Source organism: Salvia splendens, chromosome 8 (genome assembly GCF_004379255.2).
Source record: "Salvia splendens isolate huo1 chromosome 8, SspV2, whole genome shotgun sequence".
In the NCBI taxonomy this organism is placed as follows: domain Eukaryota; kingdom Viridiplantae; phylum Streptophyta; class Magnoliopsida; order Lamiales; family Lamiaceae; genus Salvia; species Salvia splendens.
Window position 1 is genome coordinate 32,025,265 of NC_056039.1, and position 17,607 is coordinate 32,042,871.

Here is a 17,607-nt window from a genome sequence, read left to right on the forward strand (position 1 = left end):
TTGATTTTCTTGATCTTGTGGTTGTGATTTGTTATGTAGTTATGTGCTTAATTAACTATGACCTAAAAGTGCCCTACCTATGATATTGTTCCGCGTTTCTATATTTAAATCTAGTTTTGCATAGATCAAAACCTAGGGAGATGATCAAAATAAAAATGCATTTAAATATAGAAATGCAGCCCAAATCTTGGTCCTAGGATTAGATGATCTAATGGTCAATAATTAACCAAAAACACGGAAGGTCATAATTAAGCAATTTTAGGTCATATTATAATATTTGAGTTTAATGTCATGCTAAGATCATTTTAGGTCATGCTTTGTTAGCATGACCTAAAAATTAACTAACTATGACCTAAAAGTGTCATACGTATGATATTGTTCTGCGTTTCTGTATTTAATATATCAACAATAAGGTAAGAAACGAGGGTTATCAATACACCCGATTCTAATTCTTTAATCGAAACCGATCCAACACGGTGTCGTCTTTAATATTAAAATCCCTTTTAGCTTTTAATATTATGAACTTGAACTTTAATTTTAAACCAATAGATACATAGGTCGCATAAGAATATAAATATTCTTACAAGAAAAACAAGCAAAAGTGCCCCGAGAAGAGCAGCAACACCCAGCTGCTTGTAAAGAAGAATCAGGGCAACAATAATTCGTAAAGGAGCTGACCACAAAGTGTGGAGTGATTGACATATTTGCTGCAAAAAAATGTAGAGTAATATTAAGCAATGATTTATACGATCAAATATTACAAAGTAATAATTAAAGCATTTTAGTATGTGTTCAAACATGAACTCGTGTATAAACTATCATGCTCTCTCCTTTTGAGTTTCTCACTTATTATCGCTTTAATAAACAGGTAAACATTGAAAAGAACTAAAACGTGGTGAGTATAAGGAGAAAAGAATGGCAATGGAACCAATAGAAAATGCAGTTTCATTCACAGATCACCTCAGCAATGTCCAGTTTGGAAAAAAAATAAAAAAAAACAGAAATGTCTTCTTCCATAGAAGTTTTTGGGCATAAAAAAGAAGTGTTGGGCCATCAAGAAGAAATTCAGCTTGGCTCACCTCATGCTGAGATATTGTGCAAACAATTTTCATCAAAGATCAGTTGGTGCACATGGGAAGTCCTACCTTAGTAAGTTATATAAAAGTTTTGCCTCAGCCTTACACACACTTTGAAGGACTTATTTACATTATGTCAGATAAAACCAGTCCTCAAATTTTCATGCATGCAATAATGAAGAACCACAGCTCATGCTTCTCAGCAAGAAATGATATATACCTGAAGAGCTTCAGCATCTGTAGTCATCAAATTAGTAATTTTACCAGATGCAAACATTTTGCGGCTCTCATGAGTCAACCTTAAAGATTTGCGGAAAATTGCAGCAACCTAAAAATCATTTTAAAAATTAATAAGAACCTTGCAGAACAAAAATTCTACTCAAAGCACACACAGTGCCATTTTTAAATAGTAAGACTCTCCAGTCTCCTCCCACCCAAACCAAACTTACTATGGAAATTGAGAGGATAACTCACAAACTAAAGGATATTCATACCAAATACTCCCTCCGTCCATGAAAAGTATACAACGTATGACCAGCACACGTTTTAAGAAAATAGTTGGTGGATACTGGTGGGTGTGTTTTCAGTGGATAAAGGGTATTACTAAAGGTCCTACTATGTAGAAAAAGTGTATTTTTTTTGGTTAAAAAGAGAGGTTTGTAAGGTTGAGATATATAATAAGAGTGTGGGATCTTGTAAAAAGGGAAGTTGTATACTCTTGGAGTGAACTTAATCCAAAATAAACAAAGAATCAAGTACATCATAACCAACCAGTTCCAACCAGTTGCAAATTTTCCTATCACTTTTTTTCTGTCCCACAATGATATCCATATATGCCCACACTGCATGCTATTTGAAACAAGGCAAGCTGATGAATTCAATGTTAAATGGACAAACAAATAGTTGTATTCAATCCTAATGTTATATCACTGATTCACACCCCCCCCCCCCCCCCAAGCAACAAAAAAAAACATAAAAATGCAATACAAGCATGAAACTATTGGGATCTATTGCCAAGAGGAAAACTATGAATATCATTTTGTGAACTAGCGGTATAATAAGATTATAAAAAGGACTTCCAAATCACAAACCTAAGATCGAAAAAATAATTGAGACGTCCAAGGGAAATTCAGAAACTAGTTCTAAGAAAAAGAGAGCAGCACTTTACATAACCTAATACAGTGGTTGTGATTGAATTAATAACAATAAACCATCCAAGGGAAATCAATCTCACCAGTTTCCTTAATGCCTACATTTACCTATCTTCTTTGAGATTATTTTACCAGTATGTATATCGAAGAATGGCTGAACTTTGCAGTTCAACTATGGAGAGCCTGTTTTGTATTAGACGAAAAATGCCCACGTTCCACAAATCGCAGCATAAGCTTATCAGCCTCCTCTAGTTTCTTCTGTGAGATCAACTTCTTACTCACTTCCTCACACAACTTCAAATCAGGAACCAAATTCCGATTGAACATTCTAGAAGCCACTTGATATGATCCAAGAGGATTCTCATTCCTTAAGAAGGTTCTCATAAGAATGTGGCAAGTATCCACATCAATTTTGGAAGCAGTTCTCAGAACTCTTCCCATGAGCTTGTAAGCCTCATCAGTGTGCCCAAAACAACAAAGCTTTTCAATAATTTGGTTGTAGGCTGTTTTGAAGCTTTGTCGAGGCAGCAGCTTGTCTATCAGCTTCAACATATCATCTACCCTTCCATGCTGGCAGAAATTATGGATAAGTGACCTATAGGTGACAGGAGTAGGAAGCAAACCGCGATGGAGCATTTTCTTGACCATTTCAGTAGCCTCGTCAATTCTACCTTTCCTTCCCAGCGTATCTACTACCGTTGTAAATGTCACTGCATCGGGGTGTTTGTTATTCAAATACATGTCATCAAACACAGATAGAGCTGAGGCTAAGTCATCATTTTGGCAAAATCCATGAATTACAGAGGTGTAGTTCACAACATTGACAGCACACCCCTTTTTAAGGCACTCCTCCATTAACTTCCTAGCTTGCTCTGTCTTGCCAACTCGACATAATGATTGAATCAATAGGTTGATGTCGACAGGAGAAGGATAAAACCCTTTTCTGATCATCTCCATCACTATATCACAGGCCTCAGACAGCTTCCCTTCACGACGAAACCCATGCAAGATTACACTGTACGTCACAGAGTTCGGAGTCCACCACCCCTCGCTCATGTCCATCATCTCTCTTGCCTCCGAAGAGTTCCCACCCCTACAAAGCCCGTTTAACAAGGCTGTGTATGATACACAGTTAGGCTTGCAACCATGCTTGTACATCTCCTGCAGCAATTTCTTAGCTTGGTCAACTTTCCCCACGCGACAAAATCCATTCAAAACAGCAGTATATGTCACAACATCTGGGCTGCATCCCTTCAATAGCATTTCATCAATGATACCTTTAGCCCTATCTATTTGTCCTTCCTGACAAAAGCAATGCACTACCGCAGTGTGCCCAACTTTGTCGATACGAAACCCTCTCTCCTCTGCTTCGCGTAGGAACCCCAGTGCCTCATCTCCATGACCATGCTTGCAAAGCATGTGAATAAGAGTATTATAAGTGACTTGATCTGGCTGCAATTTACTCACTTCCAACATCTTCTTCAGAAGCCCTTTCAGTTCATCAATCCTTTTCTCCTTGCATAAAACTCCCGTCACAGTATAATAACTAACTTTATCTGGAGCACAACCTTTCAGAGGCATTTCTTCGATCAGCTTCACTGCATCATCCAACTGTTTCCTTTCACAATAGCCCTTAACCAGACAGTTAAACGTAACAACATTAGGTTCAATCCCGACCATCTGCATCCTCTCCGAAAACCTTAATGCTTTCTCCAACTTATCCCCCTCCACCAAGACATTAACCGCAGTATTGCACACCGAGATATCAAGCTCGACTCCCGCTCTCTGCATTACGTTCAACATCTGCAAGGCTTTGCTGAGATGACCAGCTCTACTGAAAGACACCATTACACAACCAAAATCTTCGGGCCAGAGCTCAATCTTCCTCCTAATCATAAGATGAAGAACTCGCTTAGCACCTTGGCATAGCTTCGTCTTACTCAGAATTCTCAGCATATCATGATAAACAACAGGGTAATGCATGTACCGCCATTGCCTGTCAGCCCAGTAGAAGAAATTCAAAGCATTTCTTTCATCAGATTGAGCTCGAAGCACGGCGCACACTTGGCTAGGTTTCAGGCTGCGCAATAATCGCTTCAACTCCGATTCAAGCTTCGGAGACCATGCTGCCCTGCGATCAATCAACCTACATATCTCTCTCACTAAAGGATGCCTCAAATCACCTTCGTCCACCTCGATTCTTCTAGAAGCTTCGATTCGCGCTCTGTTCCCATCAAAGGCACTCAATACCCTAAATTCCTCGTCGCTGCCTTCTTCACTCTTCCCCTCTTCTACTTCTTCATCAGACTCGTCGAAACCATCAAAATTGCAGTTTTCTCCATCCCAACTGTTCGAATTATAATCTGAACTCAATAGGCGTTCTTTAGAAACCGTTTCCGCAGTCCTAACATAAAAACGTTTGCTATCGTCGATACTATCGCTTTTCACGCGTTCGTCGCGAATTTCGGAAATATCAGCTGAACACGATGAGAAAAAATGTGGAATTGCTCCAATGCGAGTGGAAAACCGTTCACGGAAGTAATTGTGTCCAATATAATCAGAACAAGAACACGTATGTGACGCAAAAATCTCACTCAATCGGTGAGTGATAGCTGAAGTTTCCCGAATTTTCTTAAATTTTCTGAAATTCAATGACATTTCCAGTTAATTATAGAGCAGATTGGAGTGTATGAAGTTTAGAAATAGGGTTTTGAGAAATCACATTTGAAATATTCAGGGATTTATAGCTGGAAGGGCTGAAACTGAAGCAAGTTGCAAAAACACTTCTTAAACTGCAGGTTCACGAAGTACTGTAGAAGAAATGTAATTAACCACGAATCAGAACAATAAATTACTAATTAAAAACATTTAAAAAAATTATGTATAACACATAATATATCTCATTAAATATATTCATAAAGAGGTGCATTAAGGTCCCAACACCCTCTTAGTCTTAAATATAAAACAAATCATAGCCATTAGATAGATGGATTGGATGGATGTGATTTAAATTACCCGAGCTACATTATTTCACGCATAATGCACATTATGGGGGCAGAATTGTAAACACGGTGCTTATTGAATCTGTTTTAAAACTGCAGGTCCTATAATTCCGCGGGATAATTATGACAGACGATTCACAAACCACTCTCTCTCCGTCATTCCACTCTCTTTCATCTCTCACATCTCCCTCACTTTCTCCCACATCCAAAACCCTAACCGTGGTATTTTTTAATCTAAAGAACAGATTTCACCGTCGATTGACCGTGCAAACATGATTTCCCCTTCTTGTTCTCATCATTCGAATGTCATATTTTGTTTTTAGGTGCAACTAGGAGTCGTCGATTTTTCTAAAGCCCAATATCAGGAGCAAGAATTTCAGTTTGCGTGTATATAAAAGTGCATTTGTTTTGGAAATTCGATGTCGTTTTTTTCATCACAGAACTAGAATTTTCCTTCCAGGAATGTACATCGCGATTCAGTAATTCGTATAATTTCCTTCCAGGAATGTACATCGCGATTCAGTAATTCGTTCATTATACGGGTTAGGGTTGTACAGTTTCTAGTTTATTGAATTTTTTGTATGTGTTTTGTATTCTTCTATGATTACTACTTATTCTAACAACTGTTTCTAGTGTATTGATTGATGTCAAATTTGGATTTTTGTTCCATTCATTTTTTCACAAAAAACTATCAAATTAGCAGCATGTACATGCGATTGTCAAAATATTCAGTTGTTGATCCCTAATTTGATTGTGTGTGCTTGTAGTATTCGTTTCTACATAAAGGTAATCGATTGCTATACATGTTTTGCGGGATGTTCTGTACATTTAGTTCATTACTGAATAAGAGTGCTACATTATGCTCAACTAGTTTGTTACATTATTCTCTATTATATTATCACATTGTGCTCTCTAGTGTTCATGATTGTGCTACATTATTGATGTGCATGTTTTACATTATGACATGTTCTATTTTTACAGCAGTGTACATTATGTGCACTCACATTAGAAAAGTATTTACATTATACTCACTATGTAATTTACATTACTTTACATGTTATTTACATTATTTATTAATGTAAATATTTATTTGCTAATAATGTAATTCCTTTATGACTAGTAATGTACCATTTTGAGTAACGAATGAATCTGTTTCTGAATAGGTACAAAGAGGGCCGGTGTTGAATTCGATAATGACTTCGACGATGACATGTCAATTGATGTGTGAAAACAATGATGCGTCCGTCTGTATTAGATTAGAATGTTTTTGTTTTAAAGTAAGAGGGTGACCGAAAACAATTAATGGTTTGTAACTTACGTTTTGAAGAATGTCTAATATTTGGGAATATTATTTTGTTAATGTATTGTACATTATTCTTTGCAATTTGTACATTATTCACTGTTACGAATGTACATTATTAGATACTATTTGTACATTATTTACTGTACCAAATCTAAAACACACAGAAAAAATAAAATTTAATTCATGTGGTGGTACTATACCCTAGCCCATGGAATAATAAACCCTAGGGAATGAATCAAACTTCCTGCTCTTGGTGATAATTTTCGTTTGTGAATGAGTACTATAACCTTGCTCTATGGATTCCTAAACCCAAAGGGCATGAATTCAAGTTCCTTTCAACATTATTCTCTTCAATCTGTACATTATTGATTAATATGAATGTACATTATTAGATACTATCGGTACATTATTTACTGTACCAAATCTAAAATACATTAAAAAAATTAAATTTAATTCATGTGGTGGTACTATACCCTAGCCTCATGGGATGCTAAACCCAAGGGGAATGATTAAAACTCCATGCCCTTGGTGATGGTTTCGTTTGTGAGTGGGTACTACAACCTAGCCTCATGGATTGCTAAACACAAAGGGCATGAATTCAAGTTCCTTTCAACATTATTCTCTTCAATTTGTACGTTATTCAGTGTTACGAATGTACATTATTAGATACTAATGGTACATTACTTACTGTACCAAATCTAAAACACACATTAAAAAATGAAATTTAATTCATGTGATGGTACTATACCCTGGCCCCATGAGTTGATAAACCCAAGGGGAATGATTCAAACTCCCTGCCCTTAGTGATGGTTTCTTTTGTGAGTGTGTACTACAACCTAGCCTCATGGATTGCTAAACCCAAATGGTATGGATTCAACTCTCGCCAAACATTAAATACTTACACAGGTACATCATTTAATATGACGCGTGTACATTAAAGGCCACTTGGCGCACATTATTTAGTTCTACTTAAACTAAACATTATTCCCTGAAACACGTACATTATTTAAATTTGGACTGTACATTACTAGACATTACGCGTACAATATTTCCTGTACATTAAAAACTGTCAATCATGTACTTCATAGCATTATATTCCGTCATTAGTTTCACACTTCTCGCTGTAACTTTGTAAATTAACATGAAATATCATGCTATGGAAGGAAGGTAAATTATACTAATAAAGTAATTATTAATAATTTGAGAATGAACATCTCAAATTTATGAAACGTGAATTAAGGAGTTTGTAGATTAATTTGATATACTAAGTATGTTTGGGGAATGAAAATAATAGGCGTGTGTGCAGGGAATAAAAAACATAGCGTGAATTATGGGCAATTAAGAGCATCCACAATGGAGGCGAGCGGACCGGCTAGCCGATTCCCGGCGTTGGCCGGTTCGCTCGCCGAACCTGCAGGCGGCGAGCGGCAATTCGGCGAGAAAATCGGCGAGCGCACGCCGATTTTCGGGCACTGGCCGATCCGCTCGCCGGTCGGCTAGCCGCCATTGCAGGCTCCCGATCGACGAGCGATCGGCCATCCCATTTTTTTATTTATTTAATTTTCGAAACGTAGCTGATTACCGGCTGTGGATTTGACATGCGTATTTTGGGGTAGCCGGGTCGAACAACGACCTCAACTCGTCGCCCCTTTTCAACGAGCAGTGCCAGGGCGTCGGTCCGGCCATCCATTTTGTCGCCAACGGCAACCGGCATGATATGGGCTACTACTTGGCGGATGGGATATACCCTAGGTGGCCCGTCTTTGTGAAGACGATCAGATGCGCATCATATGAGAGGAAGGCCTACTTTGCGGAACGGCAGGAGTCGGTGCGCAAGGACGTGGAACGCGCATTTGGTGTGCTCCAGTCTTGATGGGCGGCAATTAGGGGTCCAACGTGTTTGTGGCATGTCGACTGCATTGCTGATATAATGTACGCCTGTATTATCATGCACAACATGATTGTCGAAGATGAAGGTGTACAACTGACTAGTTGGGCCAACGACGATAATGAAGCCGGTCCAAGCCACGGCGTGGCCGCCCCCAACGTACAAAGCGGGGTACCTCATGATGAAGCCGGCCGCCTCCAAGCACATGCCGACATGCGCCAAGTGGATGCTCATATTCGACTCCAAAAGGATTTAATTGAAGAGTTGTGGGCGCGGAGGACTGCATGGCGTTAGTTTTTTTTTAATTATGTCATTTTTTTAATCTACCTTTTTTTTAATTATCTAATTTTTTTTAATTAATGTACTTTTTTAAAATTAAATATTATTATTGAATTTTCTCATATTTGTGTGGTAAATTTAATTCCGTATTTTGTGTGAGTGTTAATTATTTATTTTTTATAATTTTGTTTATTGTGGTTAGCCTATGGCTAGCTTATTGCTTGTCCAGTTGCTTGTTCTGATGATGTGGCAGGAAGAGTTTTTAGTGCTGATGATGTGGCAGGAGGAGTTTGTGGCTAGGCTATGGCTGGTCTATTGCTATTGAAGATGCTCTAATTACCAGCGTGAATTTGCTATTCCATTCTTGCCCTTTTCAGTTTTTTTTAATAATTAAACTAATGACAAGTGGCATCAAAATCAACCATCAGATGACAAAAATCAATGCATGGAATTAGTTTTGAGTTTTGGTATTATTTAGCATAAGGATATGAATACATCCCTATTCATAAATCATCAAATAGTTAGTTTAACTAATTTATATGCAATATAGTAATACTCCCTCCATCCCTTTGTAGCGGAGTGTCGTGGGTGAGGGTAGATTGCAGAATTTGAAAGTATGTTTTTTTTGCTATTTACCCAAACAAATAAAATCAAACATATTTAAATATAATCCTATCTTATTGATGTTGGGCCTTGTGAATTTTCAGCCATATTTTGATACTGGGCTTCTGAACTTCAGCCCATATTCTGATGTTGGGCTTATGAATTTCAGCCCATAAACCAAGATATATTTGTAACAGAATATTACCAGACAAACACCACCATCGCCTCAGAGCTCTCTCTCTCTTTCTCTCTCTCACACACACAAACATAGACACGTCATAAATTCATTTCGCCGGAGAGATGGCAGCTGCCACCGTGGTGGTCGCCGACAACGGCAATGCGCGGACGGAGAAATCCGCTTTGATATTTCTCGGTACCGGTTGTTCGAGTGCAGTTCCTAACGCGTTGTGCTTGATCCAACCTTCTGATCCTCCCTGCCCCGTCTGCTCCCAATCTCTAACCCTACCGCCTGATCAAAACCCTAATTACAGGTATTTGATTGATTGCTGCAGCGGTTTCACTACTTATTAGTGTTTTAAGCAATGCTGCAGTCAGTTTGTCTTGATCCTTATTCATTCTTTTCTGTTTCTGGAATGATCACTTTTGAGCTACTAAATATAGCATATAATGTAGATTCCTCCATTCTAGATTCCAATGCTATAGCAATTTCATTGCGTAATATACAATTTAGTAAACTGTTAAGGAATGTGATGCGGTAGATGCGGTGTTGCTTGTTTGAGTGATTGGTGTTGATGGTTTTTTGTAGGTGCAATACATCTCTCTTGATTGATTACTTTGGCAGCGAGGGAAAACATAAATATATTTTGATAGATGTTGGGAAGACTTTCAGGGAGCAAGTACTCCGATGGTTCACTTGTCATAAAATCCCTCAAGTAGATTCAGTAAGTTGTGTATCTTCATTTTCTAAAAAAATCTCTCAATCTTTAACTTTCCGGCACAATCATTTGTCTTGCTGAAATTCATACGTACCTAGTGACTTGGTGTTGCATTTAATCAATAAGGCAATGATCATAGTTATTCCTTCATGCTACCTAATTTACTGTTACATAGTGATACTGTAATGATAAAGCTGTATACAAAATGATAAAATCTATGTCCTGAAAAATGGAGAATCCACTAACATATAGTAATGAACTGCCACTGGATCACATCCAGCAAGATTGATGGTAGAACAATATTGATGGTTATAAAATCTTGGTCAGGTTTGGGCAAACAAGAGAATTAGGTTGGATGAATTTAATTAGGAGTTATTCCTTCTTCCTGTTCACCTTATTCACATTATATGTTCGAGTTTCATCACTTGGTATCTATTGTTGAACTATTAGGATAATATGTTCTCATCATATCTTATGTTTGTTTAATTTCACTTTTCTTTCCCCATGATTTAGTAAAGGCATTAAGATAAACTATTTCGTACAATGGATGATTCCTAGTCAACTGAACAGAGAAGTTAGTGTTTTTAGATGGAAAGGAACTTCTCATTGTTTACATTTCTTCTCGAATTTAATTAATCTTCCATGCTTTATTTTTTTAACACGGGAAAGAAAATAGAAAATGAATAAGAAAGTGGCAAAAGTTGATTCATCTTAAACAAAAAGATTATGTATTATGAGACTGCATCCCCTTAATGTTTGTAACAATGATGAATGCCTACTTCTGCTTTACGTACTTAACCCAGGTGAGGTTGTCTCACTACCTGATCTGGGTAATGGTCCAGTAATTGTTCTACTTGATCAATTTTGAAACCTGTACAGATTATATTAACTCATGAACACGCTGATGCTGTTCTTGGTTTGGATGATATACGTGCTGTGCAACCTTTTAGTCCAACAAATGACATTAACCCGACTCCCGTCTACCTTACTCAAGATTCAATGGAAAGGTATACTTCACCTTGAAAGAATTTTGCCCATACTTCCAGTGGTAAAACTGTATTAATGCTTTTCATTGCCATATCTTATAACCCGACTAGCAAGCTTAAGCAGTAAAATGATTTCATTACTTCATTATGATTTGAAAAGGTGATACCAGTTGGAGTACACATACAATTTTTTTTATGTTGAATAGGTTTTTGATATTAAGTTTCCTTGTGTCATTAGTGGATCTGTCTGCAGTTAACATAAGATATCTTATGCATACAATCTTAGACTATAAACCTTGACATTTATATTGTATGCGATTATAATTAATTATAGTTAAAAGCAAACTGTAAATAGAAAATCTTGCGACCAATGTTGTTTGCAAATGCAATATTCTATGCTACATAATTAATTTTATTTTAACAGCATTGCAGTGAAATTCCCTTACTTGGTTCAGAAAAAGCTAAAGCCTGGCCAGGAAGTTAGACGTGTAACACAACTTGACTGGAAAAATATAGAGAGTGATTTGACAAAGCCATTCATGGCATCTGGATTGCAGTTTGTTCCTCTCCCAGTTAGTTATATCTTATTCCTTTTGTCCGACAAGTGTATTGTTTTATCTGAAGATAGTTCTTATGCCTTACTTGTATACTCAAGTTTTTCTGCTCTTTATAGGTGATGCATGGTGAAGACTATGTGTGCTTAGGTTTTCTCTTTGGCGAAAGATATAAAGTAGCTTATATATCAGATGTTTCACGCTTTCTTCCATCTACAGAAAACTGTAAGCACTCACTTTCTTTACTGTCGATCCAGCCTGGCCAATCTGTTATCCAGCAGATATGCTATGTATAGCATGTCTATCATCATTAATTAGAAGTGTGCTAAAGAATAAGAACTCAAATGGTATATCTTATGAAAGGAAAATGGTCTAATGAACAGATTTAATTATCGAATGGTCTAATGGTAAGACTTAATTAAAGGGTCTAGTGGCAAGATTTAGTCAAATGGTCTAATGATAAGGTTTAATCAAATGGTCTAATGATAAGATTTAATCTTATCAATAAACCTATTATTGTTCTCTTAAATCTTTGTATTCTTTGTGTCTATTTTGTGATACAATTTCTTTTTATCTTCCATGGCAAAAACGTGTTGAAGAACTTCCAAGGTAAGAGAAAATAAATCAAATGGTCTAATCTTGTAACCAGAAGTTGTGATTTATATGCTGCTGTGCTGCGTGACAAAGAAACACATTTGATTAGCCTGAAGTTATGCACTTGTGCATCAGTAGAAATCCAAACCCTCTTACAAAATACACCCCTGTTTTTGTAGATATTTCAAAAGATGGTGGTCAACAGTTAGATCTTCTTATCTTGGACACTCTGTATAAGGTAAGCTGCTGCACCTAAGATCCTTATATATTCATGTTTATAGTGCCACTTAATTCATGAAGAATTTTGCTTAAAATCAGTTCTAGTTCTCGTAATATTTTTTCTTCGATTTGTTAGATAAATTGAAGAACTTGCTTATTCTAAAAATGCAGAGAGCTTTCAGTTTTGAATGTGTTTTCCTATATTAGTAAAACTTCTTTATTACTTTCCAGTTATTGCCTCTTTGAAAAGCCATTTGATTTGAATCATTTGATATGTTTCATTCTCACGGACTGCTAGAATCTAATATTTGTACGCGTATAGCTTCTCTAGTGCTAAAGCGCAAGTTCCGAGCTAACTAATTACCATTTTTTATGGATTTTTAGGTCCTCGTTATTTCCTTTTCTTCTTAATTAACTCTTATATGCATGCTTTGCTTATCTATCTACTCATATTTGCAGAAAGCATCCCACAACACTCACTTATGCTTTCCTCAGGTTCAGCTTATGTATTTACTTCCTTAATAAAAGAAATTCCTCAATGCCACGTGTTTCACTGTAAAGTTTGTTCTTCAGACTCTTGATGCCTTGAAGAGGATACATCCAAAGAGGGCTTTGCTTATTGGAATGACCCATGAGTTTGATCACCATAAAGACAACGAATTTCTCAAAGACTGGTCTGAAAGGTGTGCTTATAATAATAAGTTCAATTTTCAGAGGAGGTGAGCGGATCACATATTTGCATTGACGCCCTCCATACTATGCTTGTGTATTCAACATTTAGACATGACATACAATTGTTTTATTGTTTCCAGAGAAGGAATTCCGGTTCAGCTTGCACATGACGGACTGCGAATCCCTGTAGACTTGTAATGAGGTAAACTTTCGAAGTCATTAATTACTGATGTAGCCGAATCAATCATTTTTCTTTATACTGATGCTGAATGAAAGTTCTTCCAAGTCGACTTTAATGCTCATTCTTTCCAGTGAAGTTGATGATGAAATTGTTTGGGATACAACACATCACGAATGCTATGTGTATACAATGTCTTATTACTGCGTCTTTAAGGGATACACATCACATTCTAATTGCATTAGCTAGTATTGATTGAGATTAAAAATTTACCTTTTTTTGTGTGTTTTGAAGGAAGGTCGAATAAACTGCTTGTATGAGAATGACTGGAGACTCTCTTGGTTTAACTGAATATACTTGATCTTCTAGCACCATGCACTGAGTTTGAAACTCCAATTTTACCTCAATACCCAATCATTTGTCAAAAATTTCAGCACAAATACAACTGTGATCAAATTACGAGATCCTTACAGTTTACACCAAATGCATTTTGTTGTTTTAATATACATATATCAGTTTCTGTAGCATAGCATTACGAATGTTTCCCAAATTCTAATTCATAATTCAGTTTACGTCATGCACAAGAGAGCACTTTGATTGGTTGGAATTTTTATATTTTACAGAGCGACTTAAGGTTAAGGGTATGTTTGGACGACATTTAATTTAATGTACTCTTTCTTTCAATTTTGTCTGACATAGTTTACCATATTGAGATTTCCCTCCACAACTCAAAAATAAAATGAAATGATTGACTTAGTACTAATTGGATAACTCGATCCTAAATTTTCTTTAGTGCGTTATACGATAATAACTACTTAAGTGAAAGAATTAAATACTACTCCAAATCTCTTTAATTGATAACTTGTTCAGATTTCGCTAAATGCCCCCAGTTTTTTATATTTATCATATTGGTCCTTTGTGTTTTATTGTCTTCTTCTTTTGTCTCCTTTTAATTTTTTGTCCCTTCTAACAAAATGCTATTGTCTCAAGACACTCCCTCACTTGGAAGTTGAGCTATGTAAATGCGATTTTATTGAATTTTTTCATTAAATTAAGTTCAATAAGTAAATCAGAAAAAAAATCTGGTGCTATCAATGAAATTTTCGATTCAAAATTATGTCTTATGTTTGCCAATAGTCCATATCCATGCCAATTATATGATCCATTTTTATGTTCTGTAGCTAAAAGTGAATTTATGGCATAAATAGATTGGCAATGTGAAGGCAATATTGGTCAAAGATTTCATCCACAAATTGATGGGTGGTCAAAGAATTGGGCAAGGTCATAAAATGGAAGCTATAAAATGGAAAAAGATATTTGAATTTTGAGGGAAATGTCTATCAAGAAGAGAGGGGACACTTTCCATGTGAATGTGGGTTCACTAGTAAAATGCAATTAGCCCTACCCTTGGAAAGAATGTTTTGGACTCATGCTTTCCCATATTGACAAAATTCCCCTTACAGCATTAGTAGTGGGGAAGAGGCGGGTCGGGCATATGTCACGAGTGGCTAGTCGCGTAGCAAGGGGAGAGGTCGGGTCGCGTACGGTTGAGATGAGTGGTTGTCTTCCCGGCCCTCAGTAACATATTAGAAGGAAGTGCAAAGATAATGCAAGAGAAATAAAAATAACATTTTGCAAGAAATAAAAATAACAGTAATAAAATAATTAGGAATCACGTGAGGCACGTTTGAAGGTCATAAGAGCATCTGTAACGCCATGGGCCAGGCCGCAAATCGCGAGTCCCGGCCCGTCCCATGCATTACACGGAAGGGCGGCACGGCTCAGGCCCGTCCCGGGGTCGCGTTCCCGGCCTGGGGAGGGTCTCGCGTCCCGGCCCGGGACGGGGTTGCACGGTGACGGGCCGCATGTCCCGCGTCCCGGCCCAGCGTTACATGCTCTTCGGGCCGGGCCGCAAATCTTTTTTTTTTAATTCGATGTCTATAAATACGAGCATGCGTTCCATCCATTTCAATCCCGCGTTCCATTTCAATACTCTATTATACCCTTTGTTTCGGCGCCAATGGATTGGTTCAACAGCGATCAACGTAGAGGAATGAAATGTTATTTCAAATTTGCTTCGTCTAGTAATGTAATGTTAATTTCTAATGAACAATGCATTTTCCCGGTTTCAATTGTTCAACGAATTGCGTTTACGAGTTAAATAGGTTGGAGTTGTGAATAGTGTCATTTATTAGTTGCGGCCCGGGCCGCAACCTGTAGGGTTACAGCAGTTGGGGCCTGGGCCGCAACTGTAGAGGAATGATGACGTGGAGGGGACTTGGGGCCAGAAATAGGGACGGGGTTAATGATGCCCTAAAATGTGTCTCATATGGATATGCAATTAGCAGGTCTTGGGGTTCGCGATCACATGGGATTAACTTTAAGCTAATACCAAATGATAGCATGAAAAAAAAGTAGCTAATTAGTACCTGAAAAAAACATACTCCCTCCGTCCCACATAATTTGGGACACTTTGACCGGGCACGGGTTTTAAGAAATATAATGAAAAGTGAGTTGAAAAAGTTAGTGGAATGTGAGTCCTACTTTTATATATTAGTTTTATAATTAAATGTGAGTAGGAATGAGTTAGTGGAATGTGGGGTCCACTACAAAAAATGGTAAAAGTGAAATGGGTCAAATTATGTGGGACGACCCAAAATGGAAAACTGGGTCAAATTATGTTTGACGGAGGGAGTAATTTATATGCCTAATCCAATGCCCTATTACATAATCATGATGCATGAGTAATAGCCTAGCCCCCATCTATATGTGACAAAAATATAGACTTTGGATGCCCCTTTATATAATGAGAAATTTCAGAATAAGGGGTTAAATTCGCTGACCTTTCGTAATTAGGGATTCAATTCGCTGGTCTTTCATAATTTAGGATCGAGGCATGCGTATTCTCCAGAATAAGGGATTTATGATATTTTATCTTATTTATATTCTTTTTTAATATTATTTCCCTCTAACCATTTATCAATTACCTAAATTACCCTCTTCAATTTTTTACTAAATTCTACTTTATAAAAATTTCAGCGACCTAAATTCTATTTCATAAAAGTTTCAGCGCCATTTAGTGTCCTCTTTTCCTCATTCTGCCCGTTTCATCTCTCCCAATTTTTTTTGGATTTTTTTCTTGAAATGCATGAACACGACTGTAGAGTGGCCGCATTGTGAGCGTCTGGTGTAGCCACCACCTCCTCCTTCTGCTGTGGACTGATCTCTGCCATTCCCTCTCTACAAAAAACCAAAGAGAAGAAGGGAGAACGCAGAAAGCAGAAAATTTGGAAGGCTGAATTTGTGGAGTTTGGCAGTAGTAATAAGAGTGGAGGAGGAGAGGTAAGAGGGCTATATAGCTATGTAGCGTCCACAGCTGGTTGTTATGTTTTCGAGAGAAATAGACAAAGAGATAAAGAGTGAGAGACTACGGTTTTATTTTCAATTTCAAAAAATAGACAAAGAATATTGGATGGATAATTTAGGCAATTGATAAATAGTTAGAGGGAAATAATATTAAAAAGGAACATAAATGAGATAAAATATCACAAATCCCTTATTCTGGAGAATACGCATGCATCGATCCTAAATTACGAAAGGCCAGCGAATTGAATCCCTAATTACGAAAGGTCAGCGAATTTAACCCCGTATTCCGAAATTTCTCTTATATAATGCATATACAAATTTTTTTTATACTCAAAATAGTTATATTTTTATCTCGAAGCATACAAAAAAGTGTTTGTCTTCTAGAGACCACTAATTACCTAGAGTAAATTTTAATTTGAAAACTAAACATAAACTTACGGAATTTCAATTATTTCGAATAGTTTTATCTTAGAACAAAACATTGTCTTTTATTAATACTTTAAACAACATTGTTTTATTAAAATAAGTATTTTTTATTTTATTTATTCATAAATGAAAGGTGTCATATTTTCATAAATACTACTAGTATTTTCATATATTGTTTTAATTCGAAAAACAATATAGGAATTTGGAGTTAAAACGATTCAAATATAAGTATATTTTGTATTATCGAAACATCATCAACTTAGGCAATGGGGAATTGCACGATTGGCCATACAAAAAAAATTACAAACATATGATATTTTAGAGGAAAAGCGAAATATTATTAAAAATATAAAATCACATTGTACATTATATTGCGATGCATTATTCTAGATATAAATAAAGCAATTAGATGTA

General features: G+C 36.7%; 2 protein-coding genes across 7 annotated transcripts; one reads left to right on the top strand and one right to left on the bottom strand.

Moving 5' to 3' along the window:
• Positions 1 to 484: 484 nt before the first annotated feature.
• LOC121743823 (pentatricopeptide repeat-containing protein At5g39710-like) lies at positions 485 to 5,005 on the bottom strand. 3 transcript variants are annotated; one of them, XM_042137190.1, is made up of 3 exons: positions 2,336 to 5,005; positions 1,297 to 1,404; positions 485 to 707 (listed from the first exon to the last, which is right to left on the bottom strand). In XM_042137190.1, the coding sequence occupies exon 1, from the start codon at positions 4,883 to 4,885 to the stop codon at positions 2,396 to 2,398; it is 2,490 nt and encodes an 829-aa protein (XP_041993124.1). In that variant the 5' UTR covers positions 4,886 to 5,005; the 3' UTR covers positions 485 to 707; positions 1,297 to 1,404; positions 2,336 to 2,395. The 3 variants fall into 3 exon arrangements, with proteins under 3 accessions (XP_041993124.1, XP_041993125.1, XP_041993122.1); XM_042137191.1 differs by having other exon boundaries at positions 2,311 to 5,005; XM_042137188.1 differs by having other exon boundaries at positions 1,297 to 5,005.
• A 4,528-nt stretch (positions 5,006 to 9,533) lies between these two features.
• LOC121745606 (putative hydrolase C777.06c) lies at positions 9,534 to 14,085 on the top strand. 4 transcript variants are annotated; one of them, XM_042139571.1, is made up of 10 exons: positions 9,534 to 9,793; positions 10,069 to 10,204; positions 11,078 to 11,205; positions 11,609 to 11,756; positions 11,858 to 11,963; positions 12,512 to 12,570; positions 13,011 to 13,046; positions 13,125 to 13,270; positions 13,364 to 13,425; positions 13,696 to 14,085. In XM_042139571.1, the coding sequence occupies exons 1-9, from the start codon at positions 9,603 to 9,605 to the stop codon at positions 13,419 to 13,421; spliced, it is 1,008 nt and encodes a 335-aa protein (XP_041995505.1). In that variant the 5' UTR covers positions 9,534 to 9,602; the 3' UTR covers positions 13,422 to 13,425; positions 13,696 to 14,085. The 4 variants fall into 4 exon arrangements, with proteins under 4 accessions (XP_041995505.1, XP_041995506.1, XP_041995507.1 ...); XM_042139572.1 differs by having other exon boundaries at positions 13,700 to 14,085; XM_042139573.1 differs by having other exon boundaries at positions 13,125 to 13,234.
• The last annotated feature ends 3,522 nt before the right edge of the window (positions 14,086 to 17,607 follow it).